The 20,705-nt window shown below is 39.2% G+C and overlaps 1 protein-coding gene across 2 annotated transcripts; it reads left to right on the top strand.

Moving 5' to 3' along the window:
- The first annotated feature begins 137 nt into the window (after window positions 1–137).
- LOC146483577 (DDB1- and CUL4-associated factor 6-like) lies at window positions 138–19,135 on the top strand. Of its 2 annotated transcripts, none has more exons than XM_085105764.1 (13): window positions 138–319; window positions 564–625; window positions 4,384–4,476; window positions 5,507–5,584; window positions 6,896–7,000; window positions 7,684–7,797; window positions 8,766–8,983; window positions 10,133–11,414; window positions 12,479–12,635; window positions 13,559–13,644; window positions 15,027–15,144; window positions 16,981–18,049; window positions 18,424–19,135. In XM_085105764.1, the coding sequence occupies exons 1-12, from the start codon at window positions 232–234 to the stop codon at window positions 17,028–17,030; spliced, it is 2,451 nt and encodes an 816-aa protein (XP_084961890.1). In that variant the 5' UTR covers window positions 138–231; the 3' UTR covers window positions 17,031–18,049; window positions 18,424–19,135. The 2 variants fall into 2 exon arrangements, with proteins under 2 accessions (XP_084961890.1, XP_084961891.1); XM_085105765.1 differs by having other exon boundaries at window positions 15,027–15,132; window positions 18,424–19,133.
- The last annotated feature ends 1,570 nt before the right edge of the window (window positions 19,136–20,705 follow it).

Below are 20,705 nucleotides of genomic sequence, written 5' to 3' on the forward strand. Positions count from 1 at the left end.
TGATCCGGCACCACTCAATGGTTTGTCGCTGTAGAATTGCAGATTTTATTGTAACATTTCTGACGTTGCTACATTCCATATCAGGCGCGGTTACAAAGTGACAAAATAAACGCATGCGTCGTTTCTACCACCTTCAAAAAATCCAAAATGGCGATTTTATCAAACTGAACGAGGGTTCAAGACCGCTGTTGTCCTGTTTGGAAAGGTCTGTTCTTTTGGACGGACTGAAAAATGCAGAATAGAACAACTTTGTACCACACTTTACAACAGAGAGTTTTCGGCGTCCTTCCACCGGGCTTTTTGTTGAAGAAGGCGCGAGGTATGTTGACGAACGATGCATATGTTTTCTACTTTCGTTGACAGGTAGACTTAGCAAGTTGTCAGTGTTGTATATTGTTGCTATTTGAAATGTTAAATTTAAATAATGTATCTCTGCTGTTGATGTTTTCGAAAGGATTGAACCATATTATTCAGAATATGACATGTTTGCCTGTTTTCGCTTTCTTTTTACAAGGCATTAGTTTCATGATCTCTCGCCATATTTTTTTGTTTGTCTAATTAAGGAAGTAAATATCTGGTGCAGTGCTTGCAGAAAGAGACAACTCTGACTGGACACGAAGGCTGCGTAAGTTGTTTTTGTCCATTCTTTTGTGAACTGTTTGTAACAAAACAGTATGGTAATCTCATACCATGTAATTAACTGTCTGTTTCCTATCCATACCCATCCCGAGTAGTGACTTCCAAGGGGGAGGGGGTTCTCAAAAGGCAGCATTTTTATAGGAAAGTGTGAAGTTAAACAGAAGGGTGGGAGGGTTCAAACCAAAAACTCCTCTGTATGGATATCTTCCAGAAAAAACACTAATCATTCTTGAGTTGTAGAAACTAAAAGTATTGATTTTATCTGTAAGAAGATGCTCATTTTCGATTGGTTCTCTGCAGTCTTATAATAATTATGTTGTGGAGGACTATCATATCACAGCTGCCTAATTACAAATTATTCACATTAAATAGCCGTGATTGGACACCTTCTATAAACTGTATGCTTGTCAATCATGTCGTGTAATCATGTTTTTTCTCCACTGTTGGCAAAGCTACTAGAACAAATCCCTGAAATCTAGATACAAAGGTTTATAATCTTTTCTTTTTTTTTTTTTTATTGGTATAATTAATTGGTTATCAGCACTGTAACTTACAATTCAGAGGTAGTCATGTTCATAAAATTTCAAATCATCCTTGTACAACACACTCGGCTGATTTGAAATCAATGGCCTGAGTACTCCTTGAATCTTGTTCCAGTCAGACCAATTACCATTACCAATCATTTGGGCCCATTTGCAGAAGAGTTTTTCATCCGGGGTTGAGTTCATCTCAGTATCTGGTCATTTCGTTGTAACTGTTTACATGGTTTTGTCCTGGTATAAGTTCATTCCTGGATGATGGCTTCCCCATCTCAAGCATCAGGATAGAATACATAAAAAATTCCATGTCCACAGTTTCCCTGGGAGGAAACTTTGATGTAAATACAATTTGGTTTCCAGTTGCAATGTTTAATATAAAGTATACAGCAATAAGCAGCAATTTAGCCCAGGAACCACAAAACAATATTCAAACCTAGTTTAATGGCCTTAGCTCCCATGAGTCTCCCGTAGCTCAATGGTAGAGCATCCAAACTAGTAATCGGAAGGTCTTAGGTTCGACTCCTGATAGGAGCACTCAGAATTTTTTTCCGAGTATGCCTGTATCATTCACTGATCAATTAATACATTTTTTTCCAGGGTCCACCTGAATAACACCCCATTTTCCAATATTGTTTCACATCTAGGATTTCCCTGTAAAAATATTGGAAACCGTGTATCTTTCAAAAGCTTTTGCAGCAAAAATATGAAAAAATTTTTTCGGTCCCCCAAGCTAATAATATTGTAACTCAATATCCATTGTCGAATTGTGCTACCCTGCTGGGTACTACCAAGGTTTACTTGAGAAAAGGTAACTCCAGTTACAATATGGTGAAAGCGAATAATGCTATTCACATCATTTTAAAGTTGAGATTTTGCTTATTGTTTTATACACAGATGTTGAAAATATATGCAATGGTTATTGAATAAAATTTGATAGAGAAAATCCAAGATGCATTCTACTTCATAACTATACATACCTGTATCCATCACATGAAAAATCTTGAAAGAAAGATCACTGAGGAGTTGAAATCATTTGGATAACAGGATCCATCTCAAGATGCATGTACATGTACCTTTTTTTTTTCAACGACTAATACAGCCATTTTGGGAAAATGATATTAATATCCAATCATTGTGCTGAAGATTTGATGCACAAAACTGTCTTGTGAAGGTGCGAGACAAGGACTAAAAGGGGGAAAGAACTAGGTCACTTTTCATGGTAATGAGATATGTCTCATGTACCTCTTGTTTACAAAAAACTCGTTTGCATTTCAACTTTGAAAATTTCAGGAAAGATACTTGCCAGTAGTAAGCATAAGCGAAATAAGGGTAAAATCAAATTTTGAAGGTAATTTCAGGTGGACTCCCACAGTAACAGTACATTGTATCTTTATGACAAATTTCATCTTGGGGAGGGGTGAGTCCTGGAATCCCAAGGTGATTTCAACCTTATGCAAAAGAAAAGATTTTTCATCCCCATACAATGTTCATCCAGGAATGAAACTATAATAATAATAATAATAATAATAATAATAATAATAATAATAATAATAATAATAATAATAATAATAATAATAATAATAATAATAATAATAATAATGACAATATTTAATGAGGGTATCACCAGAAAAGCTAACACAATGATTAATAAGAGTGGTCCTTGATAAATTTAAAATTCAGAAGAGTAACAAATTGAGTTACAAGGTAATCGAACAGGTTTAAAATTAAGTGAAAAAAGGGAAAAAACCTTAAAATTATCCCTGACTTAAAAAACTGTTTTAGCTTGTCTAAACAATATGCCCTAGCGTCAACAGATAAGGAGTTTCAGGCATGTACTCCCCTGTCTTGGAAGATAGCTTGGGTATTGATAACCTTCCATTTACGGCCAATCTGGTATTATTCCAGATACTCTTGCAAATGGACCCTATAACAAAAACTCTGGAATGTAATTGCCTGTTTGAACATCAGTGGTACAGTACAGATGCCATGTCCAAGTAGTCAGACAGTAATATGCACCGTCATGCATTCTGTAATAGGACAGTTCATTTGAATGAGATAATTAAGTTAAAAGAATGGGGTCATTAAGCAACAACAATTCTAAATGACTTTAAAATGCATAACAATGTATGTCATTTCTTTTCATAATAATATTATTGGGGCTCAATTATCTCTGAAAAAGGTGTGGCTACACCCAATTTTCCTTTTGGATTTCAATAATCCTCCACGCTAAGATCTTCTTTTCCCACATAGTCATAAACCAAGAGAAAATACCTTTGAATTAACCCTTTAAGCTCAAATAGTGACAAACATGTAATTTCTCCTCACAATAGCACAACCTTACCAAGCGTGCAGCTTATGGGAAGAAATGAAATGATCACCAAATACAAAAGGTCTTGATGTTTTAACAAATTCTCCTGAACAGTTCCATAAGGAAAATAAGGAAAACAGTGTGGAGAATATTTATGTTGATAATGGGGCTTACAGGAATTAAGAGGATCCATCCTAAATTATAGTGCAACGAACTCAACCAGGGCCACTGAAAAAACCGACACTTTGAAATGTTCTAATAATAATAATAATAATAATAATAATAATAATAATAAAGTTTATTTATTATATTGCACAGTCTAACATGCAATAAAGATATGATCGAATGCGCATTACAAAATCTTAAAGTAATGAATGGCTAATCTAAATAATAACAACAATAATAATTTACAATCTCCGGAAAAACAATAGAATTAAAATATGAGTTAATAAGAGAACTAATAAAAAGCTAATTAAAAAAGATGTGTCTTTAGTAAAACTTTAAAAGTATTCAATGATTGGCATTGTCTGATTTCCAAAGGGAGTCGGTTCCATACTTTGGGCGCGACATTTTCAAACGCCCTATCCCCTAGTGTCTTTTTTGTTCATAGGTATTATCCATCAGAAGTATGCCCCGGTGTGATCTCAACTGGTACCGCGAGCTCTCGTTGATTATTGTCAAGTCTAGTGTTTGATTGGTTTACAAACTACCAAAGCCAGACTCCTTTGTTGTCAATGTGACCTGTGATTGGCTGATCAATATTGGGTGGCAATATTGGGTGGCCCCAGTTGAGTTCGTTGCGACGTAAGAAATCATAACCAGACCATCCCAAGATGAATGTATGCATAGTAGAAAAAGGAGACACAATTCTTAAATTGTTATAATTTGTATTTTTAGGTTAACAGTATAGCATGGAATGAAACAGGAGAGTATCTCCTGTCTGGAGCTGATGACTGCAATCTTAATATATACAGGCCCACTAACAGAAAGGTTTGTCTAAACCCATTGTTTAGCCAGTACTTTATGAAAGCCTTGTTTTTCTTTTTTGGGGTTACACATTTTTCCTCAAACATTTCATGTACAAATTGTACAATTATGATGTGTAAACACTCACTACCTTTAATTCATTATTTATTGAGATGACGTTCTGGCTGTCAAATAGATTTGTCTGGCATGAGTTTCTCATCTTCTGATACAAATTTGGTTAGTTTCAAATTACCCATACACATAATTTATTATTCAACACATTGATAACAAAGTACAGTTATATTACAGAAAAGCTAGAGATGATCTTTACCTTGCCATTTTTCTCTCTGACACATGGAATTAGATGTACATACACATACAATGTATATCACAGGATATTTGTTGACTACAGACAACAAATATTCACCATTACCATTACCAGATATACACCTACATGTACCCAAGCCTAAACTAAGCCTTGGTAAGCGTACCTTTAGATTCCCAGGTTCTATCCTTTTTAATTCACTACCTACTAAAATGTACAGAGCAGAATCACTTTCTTCTTTTAAACTTTTTATTAAAAACCACCACTTCTAACATTTACATGTGAGACAGCATAAGTTGGTTTTTCTTAACTATTTCAATTAATTTATACATGTATTTATATTTATTTGTCACATTTTATTACCAGGGCCCCTCTGGATAACAGCCATGTAGCTGAATGGGCCACCCTGGCTAAATAAAATTTACTTTACTTTACTTTACCATGTTTGGGCCTTGTCAGCTAAGTATCAGGTTATATTCTGTGCGATTTCGCGTGATAATAATAATTATTGTTTAGTACTTGTAGTTCAGCGAAAATTGCAAAAGCAATGCCACTTTATAACTTTTTCTAAATGGACAGACATTTCATCCACAAGGTGGAAACACATTAGCTCATTCTACTAGTAGGCATCTCGAACATTGCTGTTTAAAATAATGTTAACTGCCTTGATAAAAAATATTGACATTTTTCTGTCAAAACAATTAAAAGTAGTGTGTGTTTTCTCTCCAGTTGGTCCACTCCATCAGATCTGGCCACCGAGCCAACATTTTTAGTGCAAAGTTTCTGCCTTGTTCAGGAGACAGATGGGTCAGTAAACAATATCCTTGTCAATGTATATAGTATGCTTTAATCTAGAGTGTAACCAGGCAAAGTTCTGTTCACAGACAGTCAATTTGCCCTTTGCCTGTCCCATAATGAAACCCCTTAACTGAGAAAGACCATTTCTCAGGATTCCAGTAATCAGTTTTTCTCCCATGTTAATTTTTATTTTTGGCTACAGTGTACCTACAAACTGTTACTCACAGTTTTGTAAACAATCCTTTTCTTTGTGTGTCTGCATAATCTTATTCAGTTTTAGCTAGAGGTGGAAATGCTTTAAAACACAGGAATACATGTACCTTGTAGACACCTTGCTTAAAAGGGTTTTAGTGTCACAAGCCGTTTGACCTTTTTGGGTGAAAATAGCCTCACCGAGTTAAGAAACAATAGGACAAGACACCAACTTACTGAATTCCTTAAAGGAATAGTAACTCAGGATCTGTTCAAGTACATTTTGGAAGCAAAAATGCTTGAAAGAACTGGAGAAAAGTCAACCAAACAATCCATTGTGAGTCAGTCTATCAGTGGTCAGAGACGGTCTTTAACAGTGTTGGTACACTGAAATTATACAGTCAAACCTGTATTAAGGGGCACTGTATTAAGTGGTCACCCTCTACAAGACTGTTGCCTGACAAAATTTCAAGGAGCCCACAAGACCAGAAGCAAGGAAGTTAGGAGCCCAACATGTGAAGTGTTAGGTGCTGCTGCAAAACATCTAGGCCCCCAGAGCATTTTCTTGGGTGCCCCAGGCTACCGGGCTTCTGTTAGGCAGCAGCCTTGCTCTATTAAGCGTTCACTTGTGAAAGTCCTGAGAATTACTTAATTAGTTTATGTTGATAGAAAAACATTTTTGGGTTTTTGAAATGACACCAAATCCCTGTTGCACTTCCCCTTAATTAATGGCAGATGAGCATTAATCAGTATACAGGCAGTAAGGCACGGAACATAACACAAATAATAGTTCATTCGTGAATCAAATTCAATTGCACTTGCATGCTTCATATTCCCATTGTGCAGGCTTATGACGTCAGCAAACAAATGTCTCGAGACAACATTTAAACTACCACGTTGAAAATGGTTCATGCATCCGTTTTGCATTCATGGAGAATAATATGAAGCACATGGGAAGTTTGGAGAGCACTCAAGAAACTAGAGTAGCTCTTGGCGAACTGTTACGCTCCTTTTGTGCTCTCCAAACTTCCGCATGCTTCATATCTTGATAAATGCAGGCTGACGCATGAACCAGTTGTTAAATATATTGACTGTCTGTTACTTCTCTACATGTATGTAAACCAACAGATAGTGTCCTGTGCTGGAGATGGAATGATTCAGTTTACAGATCTTGATAGGGAATCAACCTATGGACAGTTTCAGTTTGACTGTCATGCAGGGACCACCTATGAGGTACACTGACTCTCTAGGGATATTAGGTTTTTTTAATTCATCTGTGTCTTTTGTAAAGTGTTACTTTTTTTATTTTCTTTAATTCGAGATTATGGTAGTGAACCTGAGCCCAAGAGAAATAAAAATGACAGTCACTTTTTTTATTACAGTATTCAAGTGTCATTTAGACAATGTATTTCTTGAATAGCACTAATTGGGGACACTCTCCTGATCAAACTTGGAAATAATTGTTATTGAGGAGAGGGGAAAACTTGTATACCCAGAGAGAAACCTCTATGAGCAAGGATGGGAACCAACAACAAGCATTTGATGCGAGTCCAGGAATTGAACCCAGGCCACATTGGTGGGAGGCAGTTGCTCTCACCACTGCTCCATCCCAGCTCCCCTCAACAGTAAACCCTTGATTAGCCACCCAGTTTCCATAAATTCTCGATTATCCATACTTTCGTCTCTGGTACCTATTTCTTCATGAATGTTAACAAGACAAGGATAACAACTTTTAGCAGAGAAAGTGCAAGTAATTTCTTCAAGCTTTGCTTGCATAACGTACATGTACATGTCGCCCAGTGAACATTGATTGAGAATCACTATTAGAAACCACAAAGCCAACCACAGGAATGCATTGTGCCATCTGTAGAACAATGCCCCTTTAAAAATAACCATGTATGTTGGTTATTTTTCAGGTCATTACCACCCCTGGAGATCCTAATACATTCTTGAGTTGTGGTGAGGATGGTACTGTGAGACAGTTTGACCTCAGAACAAAAACTAAGTGCTTGTGTCGTGAGTGCAAAGAGGTACTGGTATGAACACTACATACATGTACAGTATCATGTAAAGTACATGTATCTCTTTTTACCCTTTAACCTCTAAAATAATTAATTCTCTTATGTTGCCCCCATACTTTTCTTGTAAAAATACTGGGGAGTTCGAGAAGTTACTTAAATATCAAGAAAATTCACCTTGGTTGATCATATTCTAAATTCCTATGACCTCAAGGGTTGAACAAGCCCTTATATTACAAGGAGAAATTTGATGCTGATCTCTGTTAGGACTTAAAAGGTTAAGAAAAGCAAAAGAGTCAGATTACTTAACCATTTATTGAGCTTGAATCGGTTTGATTGATTGACTGACCAACTTATTGATTGATTGATCGATCGATTGGTTGGTTGTTCAATGATTTATTGACTGATTGACTTTCTGACCGACCTACTAGATAAGGGAGTTAGGGGAGTGGAAACGAATGTTTGGTTTATCCACAGAGTTGATGAGGTAGTTTGGCCATGGTAAAAAGATTAGAGTACTGGCTCCAGTTCTTCAAAGGATAACTTTATCCAGTGGATGAGTCGCTATCCAGTGGATAAAATGTATTGCTTGGAGTACGTTTTATCCGTTGGATAGCGATTTATCCACTGGATAGCATTATCCGTTCATTGAACAACCGGGGCCTGATGTTTCAAATCACTGACTGACTCACTCACTGACTGACTGGCTGACTGTCTGTTTGAATTATTGGTTCTGTGACTGATCAAATGATTGGTTGGGCAGTTGGTTGATTGATCTGTTGTTCTGAGGAGCAATGAAATTTTAGAATGGAAATCTAAATTTAACAACTACGTGTACAACATAGACGTGTGCTAGGATCATTCTGCATCCAGAATCTTTCTTGTCATTTCCATGCTGGGGAATTCAGGATTTAAGTTTGGTCTAATAAGACAAGAAATTAAAAAACCACAACATAACATTGATTTTGTCGTCCAAACAGGATATTCTGATTGACTGTGGTAAAGCTGTGACCTCCATAAACCTGAACCCCATCACACCCTACCACCTGGGCGTGGGGTGTGAAGACAGCACTGTGCGAGTGTTTGACAGACGAGCGCTAAGCAGCAGCAGTTCAAATAAGATGAATGACATGATCTGTCAGTTTAGACCGGATGCACTCACTGACAGAACCTGCAGGGTGACATCACTCAAGTACAGGTACAAAGATTGATTTTACTTTACAATCACAATGTCAATCCTTTTTTGTCTCACCCATCACTTATAGGACACAAGCATTTACACGAGAGAAATTAGGTTACGAAGTACTGTACACCAAAATGTGCTGTTTACACGACTGGCAGTCTAGCCAAGCCGCGACGTACAGTGTAAAATTAATTTTCGACATATTTATACTATAAGTTCACGACTTACAGTGTACATGTTGCTAAGCCGCAACTTATTTCTCTCTTTAAAAGATAGCTCTATTGTCTCCATGCATCGTAAATCGTCTCTTTTGGAATTTGACGACGTCACATGTGCGTTTGGAGAATTGTCTGTTTCCATTTTGAACCAAATCTGGATCAATTTTTATGGCTCGAACTTTTTCTGAGGGCGAAATTATTTAGTGTGACTATTAATCATTGCTGTTTTCTACGGTGCTCTTTATTTGTTTGTTCTTTGCGGTGTGGTAAAATCCAAGTTTGAAGCTGTTGCACAACACTGTACCTTTTTTTTTCTTTTTTTTGCATTGTTTCCGTTTTGTTTGTTTTTCACTGAAGATGTCCACTTTTGTGTTTTATGTTTACAACCCTGATGCAGTGCTTTTGTTGTGTTTCCTTGTTTGTTTTTACCTGAAAATTTCATTTTTTGCGTTGTATCTTTGCAGCTCTGATGCAGTGCTTTTTTTTGTTGTTGTTTACTTGTTTGTTTTTACCTGAAAATGTCCACTTTTGTGTTTTATGTTTACAGCCCTGATGCAGTGCTTTTGTTGTGTTTGCTTGTTTGTTTTAACCTGAAAATTTCAGCTTTTGCGTAGTATCTTTGCAGCTCTGATGCAGTGCTTTTTTTTTGTTGTTGTTTACTTGTTTGTTTTTACCTGAAAATGTCCACTTTTGTGTTTTATATTTGCAGCTCTGATGCAGTGCTTTTGTTTTGTTTGCTTGTTTGTTTTTACCTGAAAATTTCAACTGTTGCGTTGTATCTTTGCAGCCCTGATGCAGTGCTTTTTTTTGTTGTTTACTTGTTTGTTTTTACCTGAAAATGTCCACTTTTGTGTTTTATGTTTACAGCCCTGATGCAGTGCTTTTGTTGTGTTTGCTTGTTTGTTTTTACCTGAAAAATGTCAACTTTTGCGTTGTATCTTTGCAGCCCTGATGGCGGAGAGCTTCTCGTGAGTTACTGTGCCGATTATGTCTACCTCTTCACATTACGAGGCACAAAACAGCCCCGCAGTTTCCAAGACAGTGGCTCAGAAAACGGTTACTCCAACGGTAGCAATGGCCACAGGAACGTACCTCCACTCAAGCGTCTGCGGCTACGCGGCGACTGGTCAGACACGGGCCCTAATGCCAGGCCTGAAAGCGAACACCCCTCCCCTGAAAGTTCCCTTATGCAGCGCATGTCTGATATGTTTGCACGCTGGCTTGAGGAATCGTTCCGCGCTGGTCAGCGTCACAGAGCGCGGACGTCGTCTTCTCGATCAGGGTCGTCCGTGACTTCGTCTTCGTCCGTGTCTTCATCTCCGACTTACCTTTCCGGTAGTTCATCGGAATCGAGTGGTACTTCGGGTGTTTTTGGAGAGGAGCCGAGAAGGCGTCGAACTCACGAACAGAATTCCGAAGGATCCCGAAGCCGAAGAGGATTACGATTTAGTTCGTCAGGTGGTGACGTGTCAATTGAAACGGACTCTGACCCCGCGTCCAATCAGGATAATAGTGATAAAACTGTACAGGAAACGCATTCCGATGGAGGTAATGTTTCGAGTACCACATCTGTGGAGCTCATTCCACATTCTGAAGAGGTGAATGAAAACGTTTCTAGAACTGCCTCAACTAGTGAAACCTCCTCTAGCAGTATAACTATTACAGCAGAAGGGCGTGGTAACGTGTCAGGGGAAGCCGCAGTTCCCACGCCGCCATTTACGAGTGAACGCGAAAACACAGGTGATGTCGCCGGGAAGAGCCGAAGTACTGTTGACGTTGCATCGGGGAAAGAACGACCCGTTAAACAAGCGGCGGGCTCGGCTAACGCGCGTACTTCAGTTTCAAAGCAAAATAGGCCGCAAAAGAGAACAAAGAATGCTAGAAAGGCGGAATCATTAGACAATTCAACAGCTGCGAGCTGTAGTCATTCAGATGAACTCCTCAGAGATGAAATGAACTCTTCTTCGACGGCCGCGCAAGAGACCAGCCGTGCGACTCGCACGCGCGCGGAACCCACGCCTTGCGATGAGCCAGGTACTTCAAGAAGTGTAAGCGCAAGTGCTGACGAACACGCCGCGGCTTCTGAACAAGCTACTGCAGCCACTCGAATTCAGCGTGTTTATAGACTTCATAAGAAAACCAAAACATCCTCGCAATATGAAGAGCAGGATGTCTGGATTCCAGAAATGACGCGTGTTTACAAGGGCCATCGCAATGCACGGACCATGGTGAGTTTTTTTTTAAGTCACAAATGCACAAATATTTGACAAGCACCTTTGCTCAAACACGACATCTCTCTTAGAGCACAGGGACAAAAAACAAACCATAATCACACATGCATCTTTTTTCCGTCGGGGACATAGGCATACTCGGAAATAGAATATCCGAGAACTGCCCACAGAAGACCTTCCTACTTTACGAAGGGCTAACGCTTGAAAAGTCAGCATTCGAATCTCTTCACGGTGGCCAAATTACCTCATCAACTCTGTTTATAGAAGCAAATACAGTCGAACCTGTATTACGCGGCACCGTATTAAGCGGTCAGTTGTCAAAGTCCCGAAAATAACTTCCCTTATTTACTGTAATCCTGACCTGTATTAAACGGTCACCTCCATTAAGCGGTCGCAGTCACCCTATACTAAGTCCCAGCGAGCTGTTTCTATTGTCTTGACCTGTTTTAAACGGCCACCTTGTAAAAGGAAACCACTTAAATTTGGTAACAAATAGGGTGCCAGGCAATTGAGCTTCTAATGAGCTGCACAATCGTGGCGTTAATGTTTTACTAGTCTGTTTCAATACCATGCTCTCCTTTGTCATACCATTTTATTGCCGAACTTTCTTAACCAAGTAAGTGATGTATTCTGTCCAACCTGTATTAAGCGGTCACTCAGCCATTCCCCGAGGGTGACCGCTTAATACAGGTTCGACTGTACTCGTTTGTACCCCCCCCCCCCCCATCCCCCAACGACACAGCAGAATAGTTATCTTACAGTTTTAGTCGGACAAATTCAACAACTATTCAAGGATAAGCTGTAATACCTATGACACGGATGTTCCTTTAGGCTTGTCGTATTTGCCATCAAAAGTTGGTTTGAGACGGCAAGCCGGTCCGCAAAAACTGATCTTCACAAAAACTTGTCAAAAAAGCAATGTTAAATGCACCCAAATTCCACTAAAGGGTACGTTTTAGAGGGAATCAAGCAGTTTAACGAACAAACGCGCTCGTTGCCCTTGGCAACGTTTAAAGAAATCGCCCGCGCGTGTTTCATCCATTTGACATTCCTCTTTGCAGATCAAAGAAGCTAACTTCTGGGGTGAGGACTTTGTTCTCAGCGGTAGTGATTGTGGGCGCATCTTCATATGGGACAAGTACAGTGCGGAACTGGTCATGATTCTCCAGGGGGACAAGCACGTGGTGAACTGCGTACAGCCACACCCACATGACCCCAGTAAGTCTCCCTTATTACCCGGGAAAGTTGGGGGGGGGGGGAGGTGAAGGGGAGGGGACCAAGTACACACGAAAATAGAAAATGGTAAAGGTACCAAATCTCGTTTTGTGGATATGGCTTCAATGTGTTTTCGTCGTTTAATAATGTGCATTTTTTCAGGCTTTCTTTTCGCAACTGCTTAAGTTGCGTAGTAACTACGAGGATCCTTCTTCTATTTGATCTTTCATCCGCAGTTCAAAATATATGTTTCATACATTTACATTTATTTATTCATTCTTCACGGGTATAATACGAACTCACAATATGACCAGCTCCCAGTTGGCTTGATAGCTCAGTTGGTAGAGCACTGCACCGGCATCGCAGAGGTCATGGGTTCGAATCCCGTTCAAATTTTTTCAGGCTTTCTTTTCGCAACTGCTTAAGTTGCGTAGTAATTGCGAGGATCTTTCTTCTATTTGATGTATCAACACGACCAATAACGAGGATATTATACACTTAATGTATGGAGGGAAACAGTTAGTTTTGTTTTCCCGAGGACATCAGGACTCGAGAGAAAACAAAACTAACTAGTTTCCTGAGGGGACATACATTAAGTGCTTTGTTATATATTTAGACTTTCAGTTCAATGTTTACAGCAAAACAAACAAACAAGCAACTGAGAGGGCAACAACTTGATCAGGGGCAGGTGACCAAGAATCAACCAATCACGGTGCCCGTTTTGTTGAGTGAAAGTCTAGGTATATAACAATGTCATTTGTTTACTATCTTTTTGGATTGGTCGTACATGTATCTAACACGTTCTTCTTGTACAAGTTTTCAAGGTGCTGGCTTCACAAGCGCGATTTGACTAACCGTTTAGTGGACAATGGAGGTGACGTTTTAAGGAAGCAATTTACGAATGTGCGTTTTTGTTCTGTTTACAGTTCTTGCATCAAGTGGAATAGATTACGACATCAAACTATGGACACCCACTGCCAGAGAACCCATGGAACCTTTGGACAAAGACGAGGTTCGTAGGTTTGATTTTTATTTTCTGCGCTTTTCCGGGTTCAATATGAATGACATTTCTATGTCAGGAGGCAGTTGTACACTTACTGGATGAGTTTTCAGGTTCTGAAAGGAACATACCGACCCTCGCTTATGGTGCACGGCGCTAGCGTAGCGAGGTCTAAGCGCTTTGACCAGAGTTAAACGTTAATTTGCGAAGGATTTTGTTTCCAAAGTTTGTTTGTGGAACTATTAAAGTCGCTCTGGCCACAGGCAATCGCTGCTTTCCATGAGGGGCATGGAATGAATCAAGGACGCGAAAATAACAAGGAGTTAAGATTTAAATCAGTTGCACTATTTACAATTACAAAAACTCTTAGCTTAGAAACGGATAATATATATGGAAATTTTCAAGTAGTATATCAAACACGAGGAAGAGTGTTTCCTCCGATTTCCAAACACCGAGAAATAGGTTGGAAAAACGAGGCGCACCCGAGTTTTTTTAGCCAACTTCGAGGTGTTTGGAAATAGGAGGAAACACTCTTTCGAGTGTTTGATATAACTTCCCAAACTATTGATAATTCTTGGAGAAATTCGAGGCAAAAGTTCACAAAATTTTATGATAATTAAGATCACATTTCCAAACCTCCTTCACGGTAGCGAATTGCTTTGTTTTCTCTTCATGAATTATTAATGAGTTTGAGAATGGTTTTTTGTTACCTCGCCTACATCAAAATTTAAAATACCGTGATAGAGGTATATTGTGAAGTTAAACAAAGTTGGCTTTTAATGAGGACACACGCCTACACCTAGCAAAGATAATAGCGCAGGTAAATTAAAGTGTACATGACCAAAATATTTTTTCTTTGCTTGACCGAATCTTCATGTTGTTCTCGTATGAAAATCGAAAAAAAAATTCCTGGTTAATTTTTCTTCCCTGCGTTTGAGGCGTATGAAAGCGTCAAATTTCACCTTTGGTTGGGTACAGTACCGCGCAAGATTTGAGACTGGGGATAGTATTGCAGTTAAACCGCGAAACTGGCGATCCTGTATTGACGTCACAGCCCTACTATCCCCGGCCTCCCGTCTTGCGTGGTATTGTACGCAACCGGAAATGAAATTTCACGCTTTTATATACCTCAAACGTGATGGAAGAAAGATAGATAACTAAAAGGAGATTTGTTTTTCGATTTTCATACGAGAACAACATGAAGATTTGATCAAACAAATTAAAACAAATTCTGTCGTATACACGTAAAAGTCTGAAGGAAGCAGTTAGTTTTGCTTCCCAATCTTATCCTGATGTCAACCTCGTTCCCAGGCCCTGGGAACGAGGTTGATCCTGATCTCTATGTACGTGTTTTGCGTGAACTGAAGAAACATTTATCTTTGTTTTCTCCGAAGATAATTCGCCGCAACGAGAAGATGTTGGAGGAGAGTAGAGACACGATTACAGTTCCTGCTTCCTTCATGATACGCATGCTGGCTTCTTTGAACCATTCAAGATTTGGTACGTACCCAGGTACATTGCAATTTCGAATTGAACGCTGCTTTCGTCACAAAAGTTCGCTGTTTTACAAAATGTTGAGAAACAAACGGAACCATAGTTAATTGAAGGACTGGTTATGAAACTTTGCCATGAAAACCATGGTGCTGCAATTTATGTTGGAAGGACCACGACAGTGCACAATCCTTTGTTTGAATGTTCACACTACAGTTGAATATCTCAACACGAACGTTTCTACTGGTCAGTTGCTCGAACACATTTCAAAATCTATTGTCGTCTGTGCACTGTCAAGGCCAAAAATGCTAACAAAAACATATAACAAAGAAATTTGTCAGGCTTCATAACCATTGCCTTTTATTAACTATGACAGAACCAAACGAATGTACTGCTACTGAATTGTCAAACTTTAGAATTTCATGGACGGACTTTAAAAGTTAGAACCACCTTGCACAGCACAATAAACAGCACCACAAAGAAGTACTGCTCAGTAGCCGTCATTTGAGTTTTAACACGTTAGGATTTCATCCAAAGACTTAAAAGTTACAAGCGCCTTGTGCAGCATAATAAACAGCACTACAGGGCAGTACTGCTCGGGAACGTTACTTCAATGATCATAACTTTGGTCTCATCCACAGACTGAAAAGCTCTAGTAATATATCAAACACGAGGAGGAGTGTTTCCTCCGATTTCGCAAACACCGAGAAGTAGGTTGGAAAAACGAGGCGCAGCCGAGTTTTTTTAACCAACTTCGAGGTGTTTGGAAATTGAAGGAAAAGGAAACACTCTTTCGAGTGTTTGATATAGCTTCTCAAACTATTGATAATTCTTTTAGAAATTCGAAGAAAAGTTCACAAAATTTTTCACGGTAGTATTTGCTTTGTTTTGGCTTGATGAATTATTAATGCCTTTGAAAATCTACCCTGAACAGCACTTTCAGTACCACATGAAAGTGCCTCTCGATAGCATGATTGATCAGCTACAAAGTCCCCTATGTACAGTTTTGCTCCATTAGATAATAGACTAGTGTTTCTGTCGAGGGAGCATCGCCTGATAAATACCCACGGAAATTTCCGAGGGTAACCCTCAGACCGATATTCACAAGTCGGAAGTACTCCATTGTTTTAAATGTTCGCCACTAAATTTTCATCCGAACCAAAGTCACTTTAACTTGCATTTCACAATCTACAGCTCACGAATTTGACTTCGTAGTCGAAAGGTACCCTGTGACATAGCCCGCAAGGTACTGTTTTGTTCCATTAAAGAACTGAGTGTTTCTTTCGAGCAGCTATTAGCTGGTACATGTCCTCGGAAAGTTGATGTTCCTGAATTTCCAATGGAAACTGTCAGACCGATAGAGTCAAGACAGAAGCACTCCATTGGTTTTAATGTTCACCACTAAATTTTCATCCGAACGAAAGTAACTTAACTGGCATTTCGAATTTATAGAGTAACTTGACCTTGTAAGCGACGGTTTGAAGAAATAAAAAGAGGAATGAACGTAAAAGATTTAAATGCAATGAAAGCGACCCGTTTGTTAGCTTATGGCAGAGTTCTGTTCAATGCTGATCAGTGTTTAGTGATGATCAAAGGTCAGCCTATTAGGCCTTTTCCGAGTTGGTTTGAACCTCATTATGAAAGCGAGGCGAGGCGAGGCTCTTATCCAAATGTGCTTCTTTGCATGTGAATGGAGACTTTTTTTCATAACAAAAACTCTGCGCTTGACCTTGCTCTCATAATGGCAGAGGTTCAAAGCAACTGACCTATTTTATAGGTTATTTATACATTTTTTTCCATCCATCCCTGTTCTTACCAAAGACGTGTCTTAACGTTTGAGTGTCTCTTTCTTCTCAGGTCAACAAAACCGAGATGACGATACGGATTCCGATTCGAGTGACGACTGAAATCATGTGTCACGCAGTTGTCACGCAAGTCGTTTGGATCTTGAACACCAGTGGCTGCTGGTATTTGTCCTTCTCCAGGTGTACTGCACTCGAATAGAGTCACTAAATTGAGGAGGTCACAAAAACACAATTTTGAAATTTGTGGGTTGTGATGAGTTATTTGGAGAGAGTATTACAGAAAATGTCCACTCGCCAAAAACAAGCTCCTTGCTGGAATTCGTGGCCGAGATATGGGTATTTCCTTGTCCAAATTTCACCATCCAAATCTCTAATTTTGCTGTGCTTCAGTTCTGAACTGAATGAACCAGCTCACAATTGAAAATTTCATTGTAGAAACCTGGACTGAAAAGCTTCCAGCTTCTCAGCCTCGAATTGCAAGGGAGACTAATTTTTGTCGTGTGGACGTTTTTTACAATGGTCTTTCCAAAATACTTCGTCAAATCCTTTATTTTTACGAATTCTCTTGTGACGTCACACCTTACCCTACTCTATATAAAAACAGTACAACACACCATTTCCGAGTTGCTTTGAACCTCATTGTAAAAGCGAGGCTAAGTGCAGTTTTTATTATGATAATTAGTTTTCATTTAAAGCTTTGCACTTAGCCTCGCTTTCATAATGAGGCTTACAGCAACTTCGGCAATGGATGTAAATGTTTTTATCACATTTGACTTTGCCGGTGGGTACGTCCAATCCTAACATGGTAACCTGATTGGCCAACCTGCCAGAACAAACTCAAGTTGGTTTTCATTGTATACTTCAATGATGCTCAAATGAAGTGTGATTGAAGCTATCTAATTCTTGCTCCTTTTGAGGGCACCCCAGTACACTATAGCGGAAAACCTGAGACAGTATTGAATTCAAGCTAATATTCGTTCAAATGACTGAATAGACTTTTTTTTTTGGTAAGGGTAGGGTGTCGTTATTGGAAGGAATTTTGCCTTTCAAACATGGTTGGGTTTGGCAATAGGTACAACATAAAATACTAAGCTAATGTCCTACAACCGATTAAAGGGGAAGTATCACGCAAATTTGCTGTAATTTCAAAACCCAAAAATGTTTGTCTGTCAGAAGAAACAAAGAAATAATTGCCAAGTTTGTTATAAATTATCACCCCAGTGCAATAAAACTGTCAATTAGTGCCTCTGGCCAGAGATGGATTGAAACTTGAAAGATGTTAGGCTAATGTTCTTCAAGTTCTCGCATTTTTGTTTCCAAAATGCGGAAGAACAGATCTTTTTTTTTTTTTTTTTTTTTTGTTCCTTTCAAGAATTGAGTTCATTTCTTTCCTCTTGTCATTCTAGAATTATTTGGCAGCTGAATGAAGGTCTTATTTCATCAGTTTTAACAAAAGATACCAAAAACCCCATGATACTGCCCCTTTAAACCTAAGAATCCCTCGACTTATATTCAGAATGGCTTGTTATCATAAAGAGGTTTCGCAAGCCAAGGAAGGTTTCAGTTTCAGTTTGTGCTTTAATCAGGGCATTGGCCGATATGACCTAATCCACCTTGCGAAAAAAAACATGGTTACCACAATACCTTGCGAACCTAACAAAGCCTATAGGCACAAAGGAAGCCTTTTCTTTTTTTCATTTTTTTATTTTTTGCGAACTTCACCCCTGGTCTAACAACATTGTGTGTGCTAGGTTTGAAGTTTCCAGTACTTTTCTGTGCGTTATTATAAGCGTTTTTTCGGGATTTCGTGCGCTAAGGATTCTAGTTAAATGTACCAATCGCCATCTTCTTCGGTACGGTGGATTACCCTCCGGTTTTTATTGGGCTTGAAAAAGTACATAGGTAAGTCTCCCTTGAAATAAGTCTTAGGAATCTTGCAGTTCTGTGCTCTTGTTTGAAGGATAATTCCCTTCTGGACTATGAACTTGAGACCACTATCTATCCCGTACTCCTGCAGTCTATCTTGAACAACTGTTGCTTGAGTTCTTTTAAAGCTATGTTCACACGGGACCGGTTTCAAATGGTTTCGATCTAAAAATCGTGACGGATAGGCCTTTTGTTAACACAAGACCTGTTCACCGCATCGTCAATCCGTTCCCGGCGATCAGGTCCGATAACTGGACCTCCAAAAATGCAGGTCCAGTTTTGGAAACGTTTTGGTCCCAAATGGATCTGTCACCGTGTAAACACCTGGGACAAGTTGCATAAAACTTAACGGCGGGCGTAAATATTATCGTCAGACGTTAAAATACTGAATGTGACTGGGCTGAAGGTCTGGTGTTAGCAGTTACGCTCGACGTTAAATTTTATGCAACTCACCCCTGGGGCCCATTTTTCGAAAGTCCCGGTAACATACCGGGCCCGATAAGTATATTTTTAAATGTTTTTTCGCCGATTACACAGTGATTACAGACATTGTACTTGGCCAATGTTTTCACACAATTATAAGGTTTTAAAATTTAGTATTCAAAGCTAACAAAAATTGACTTCTGCTAAGTTACATTTATCACCAAAATCACTTACCGGGCCCGGTAAGTTACCGAGACTTTCGAGAAACGGGCCCCTGGCCCGGTTCCTTTTGGTACTAGAAGCGCAATTAAGCTTGGGTACTAGTTGAATTTATCGTACTTCGGTCTAGAAGAATAGTCATTGTTTTGTTCGGCATACCTCTTGGTTTAACTGCCTTAAGGCAACTTACCGTCCTCCAAATGGCTGTTAATACAATTATCCATCGGAAATCTCGGAAGGATGTCTTTCGAGAAACCTTTCAATGATGTCTTCATATTTCCTTTTAACAGTCCCAATCTTTTCCGTTTGAAGCCTGGTAGGCTCTGTAATCTACAATAACTATTAAGAGAAGGGATAATTCTTCGTCCGTCCAGCCGAAGGCTTTATCTCCTTCCTCTATCGATTTAGCCTTCTTCGGCGCCATTTTGAAAGCTTCAACGTGCATTCTGCGAATGCTTAACTAGTAGAAACAGCTGCTTTTCTTACTTCGATTCAGTACCGAACCATAACAGACCGGTCCCGTGTGGCCTGACGTTGATAAGCGGAACGGTGCCATGTGAACAGAGATGGTCCGTTCCAGGATAGGGTCGGATCTATTTGGGACCGGTCCCGTCTGAACCTAGCCTCGAACTACCGGAAATGTTAATACTTTCGAAGTATCGCTGAGGAACAACTCCGGAATAAATTTAAAAGAATGCAATTATCTGTGACTAAACGTCTAGACTAAAAATAAGAGTTAGTAAATTTAGTTTGAAGATAATTTAAATAAGACACGTTATTGTATAAAGTTGCGTGCCATGTTGTATATAAGTATAGTATCGCCAATGTGCTATGCCATTGTGCAATGGCGACCCTTGCGGCTACTAACTATGACAAGACATGATCTCTAGTTGAATGTTAATCCTGTACATTCCCTCTCTTTATTAAAGGTGCAAATGTTTAAGACAAGACTAGTGAGCGGCACGTCTGCGAACACTTGGAGTTTAAAACGATTTATTTTCACCCACGCGTTTCGTGTGACTAACACACACTTCATCGGGGAGTTTTACAATACAACATTAAAACTGTGGGCCCCAAAATTCTGTCACGTACAAAATATGTCGCACCTTGCACACCTTTTCGCCTGTTTCGTACATGTAAATCTGTTCTCGTAGGTGCGGTTTTACGTAATGTAATTTTTATTTTAGTCTCCTATGTAGGTATATATAC

Source organism: Pavona decussata, unplaced genomic scaffold (genome assembly GCF_977016875.1).
Source record: "Pavona decussata unplaced genomic scaffold, jaPavDecu1.1 SCAFFOLD_38, whole genome shotgun sequence".
Lineage (NCBI taxonomy): Eukaryota > Metazoa > Cnidaria > Anthozoa > Scleractinia > Agariciidae > Pavona > Pavona decussata.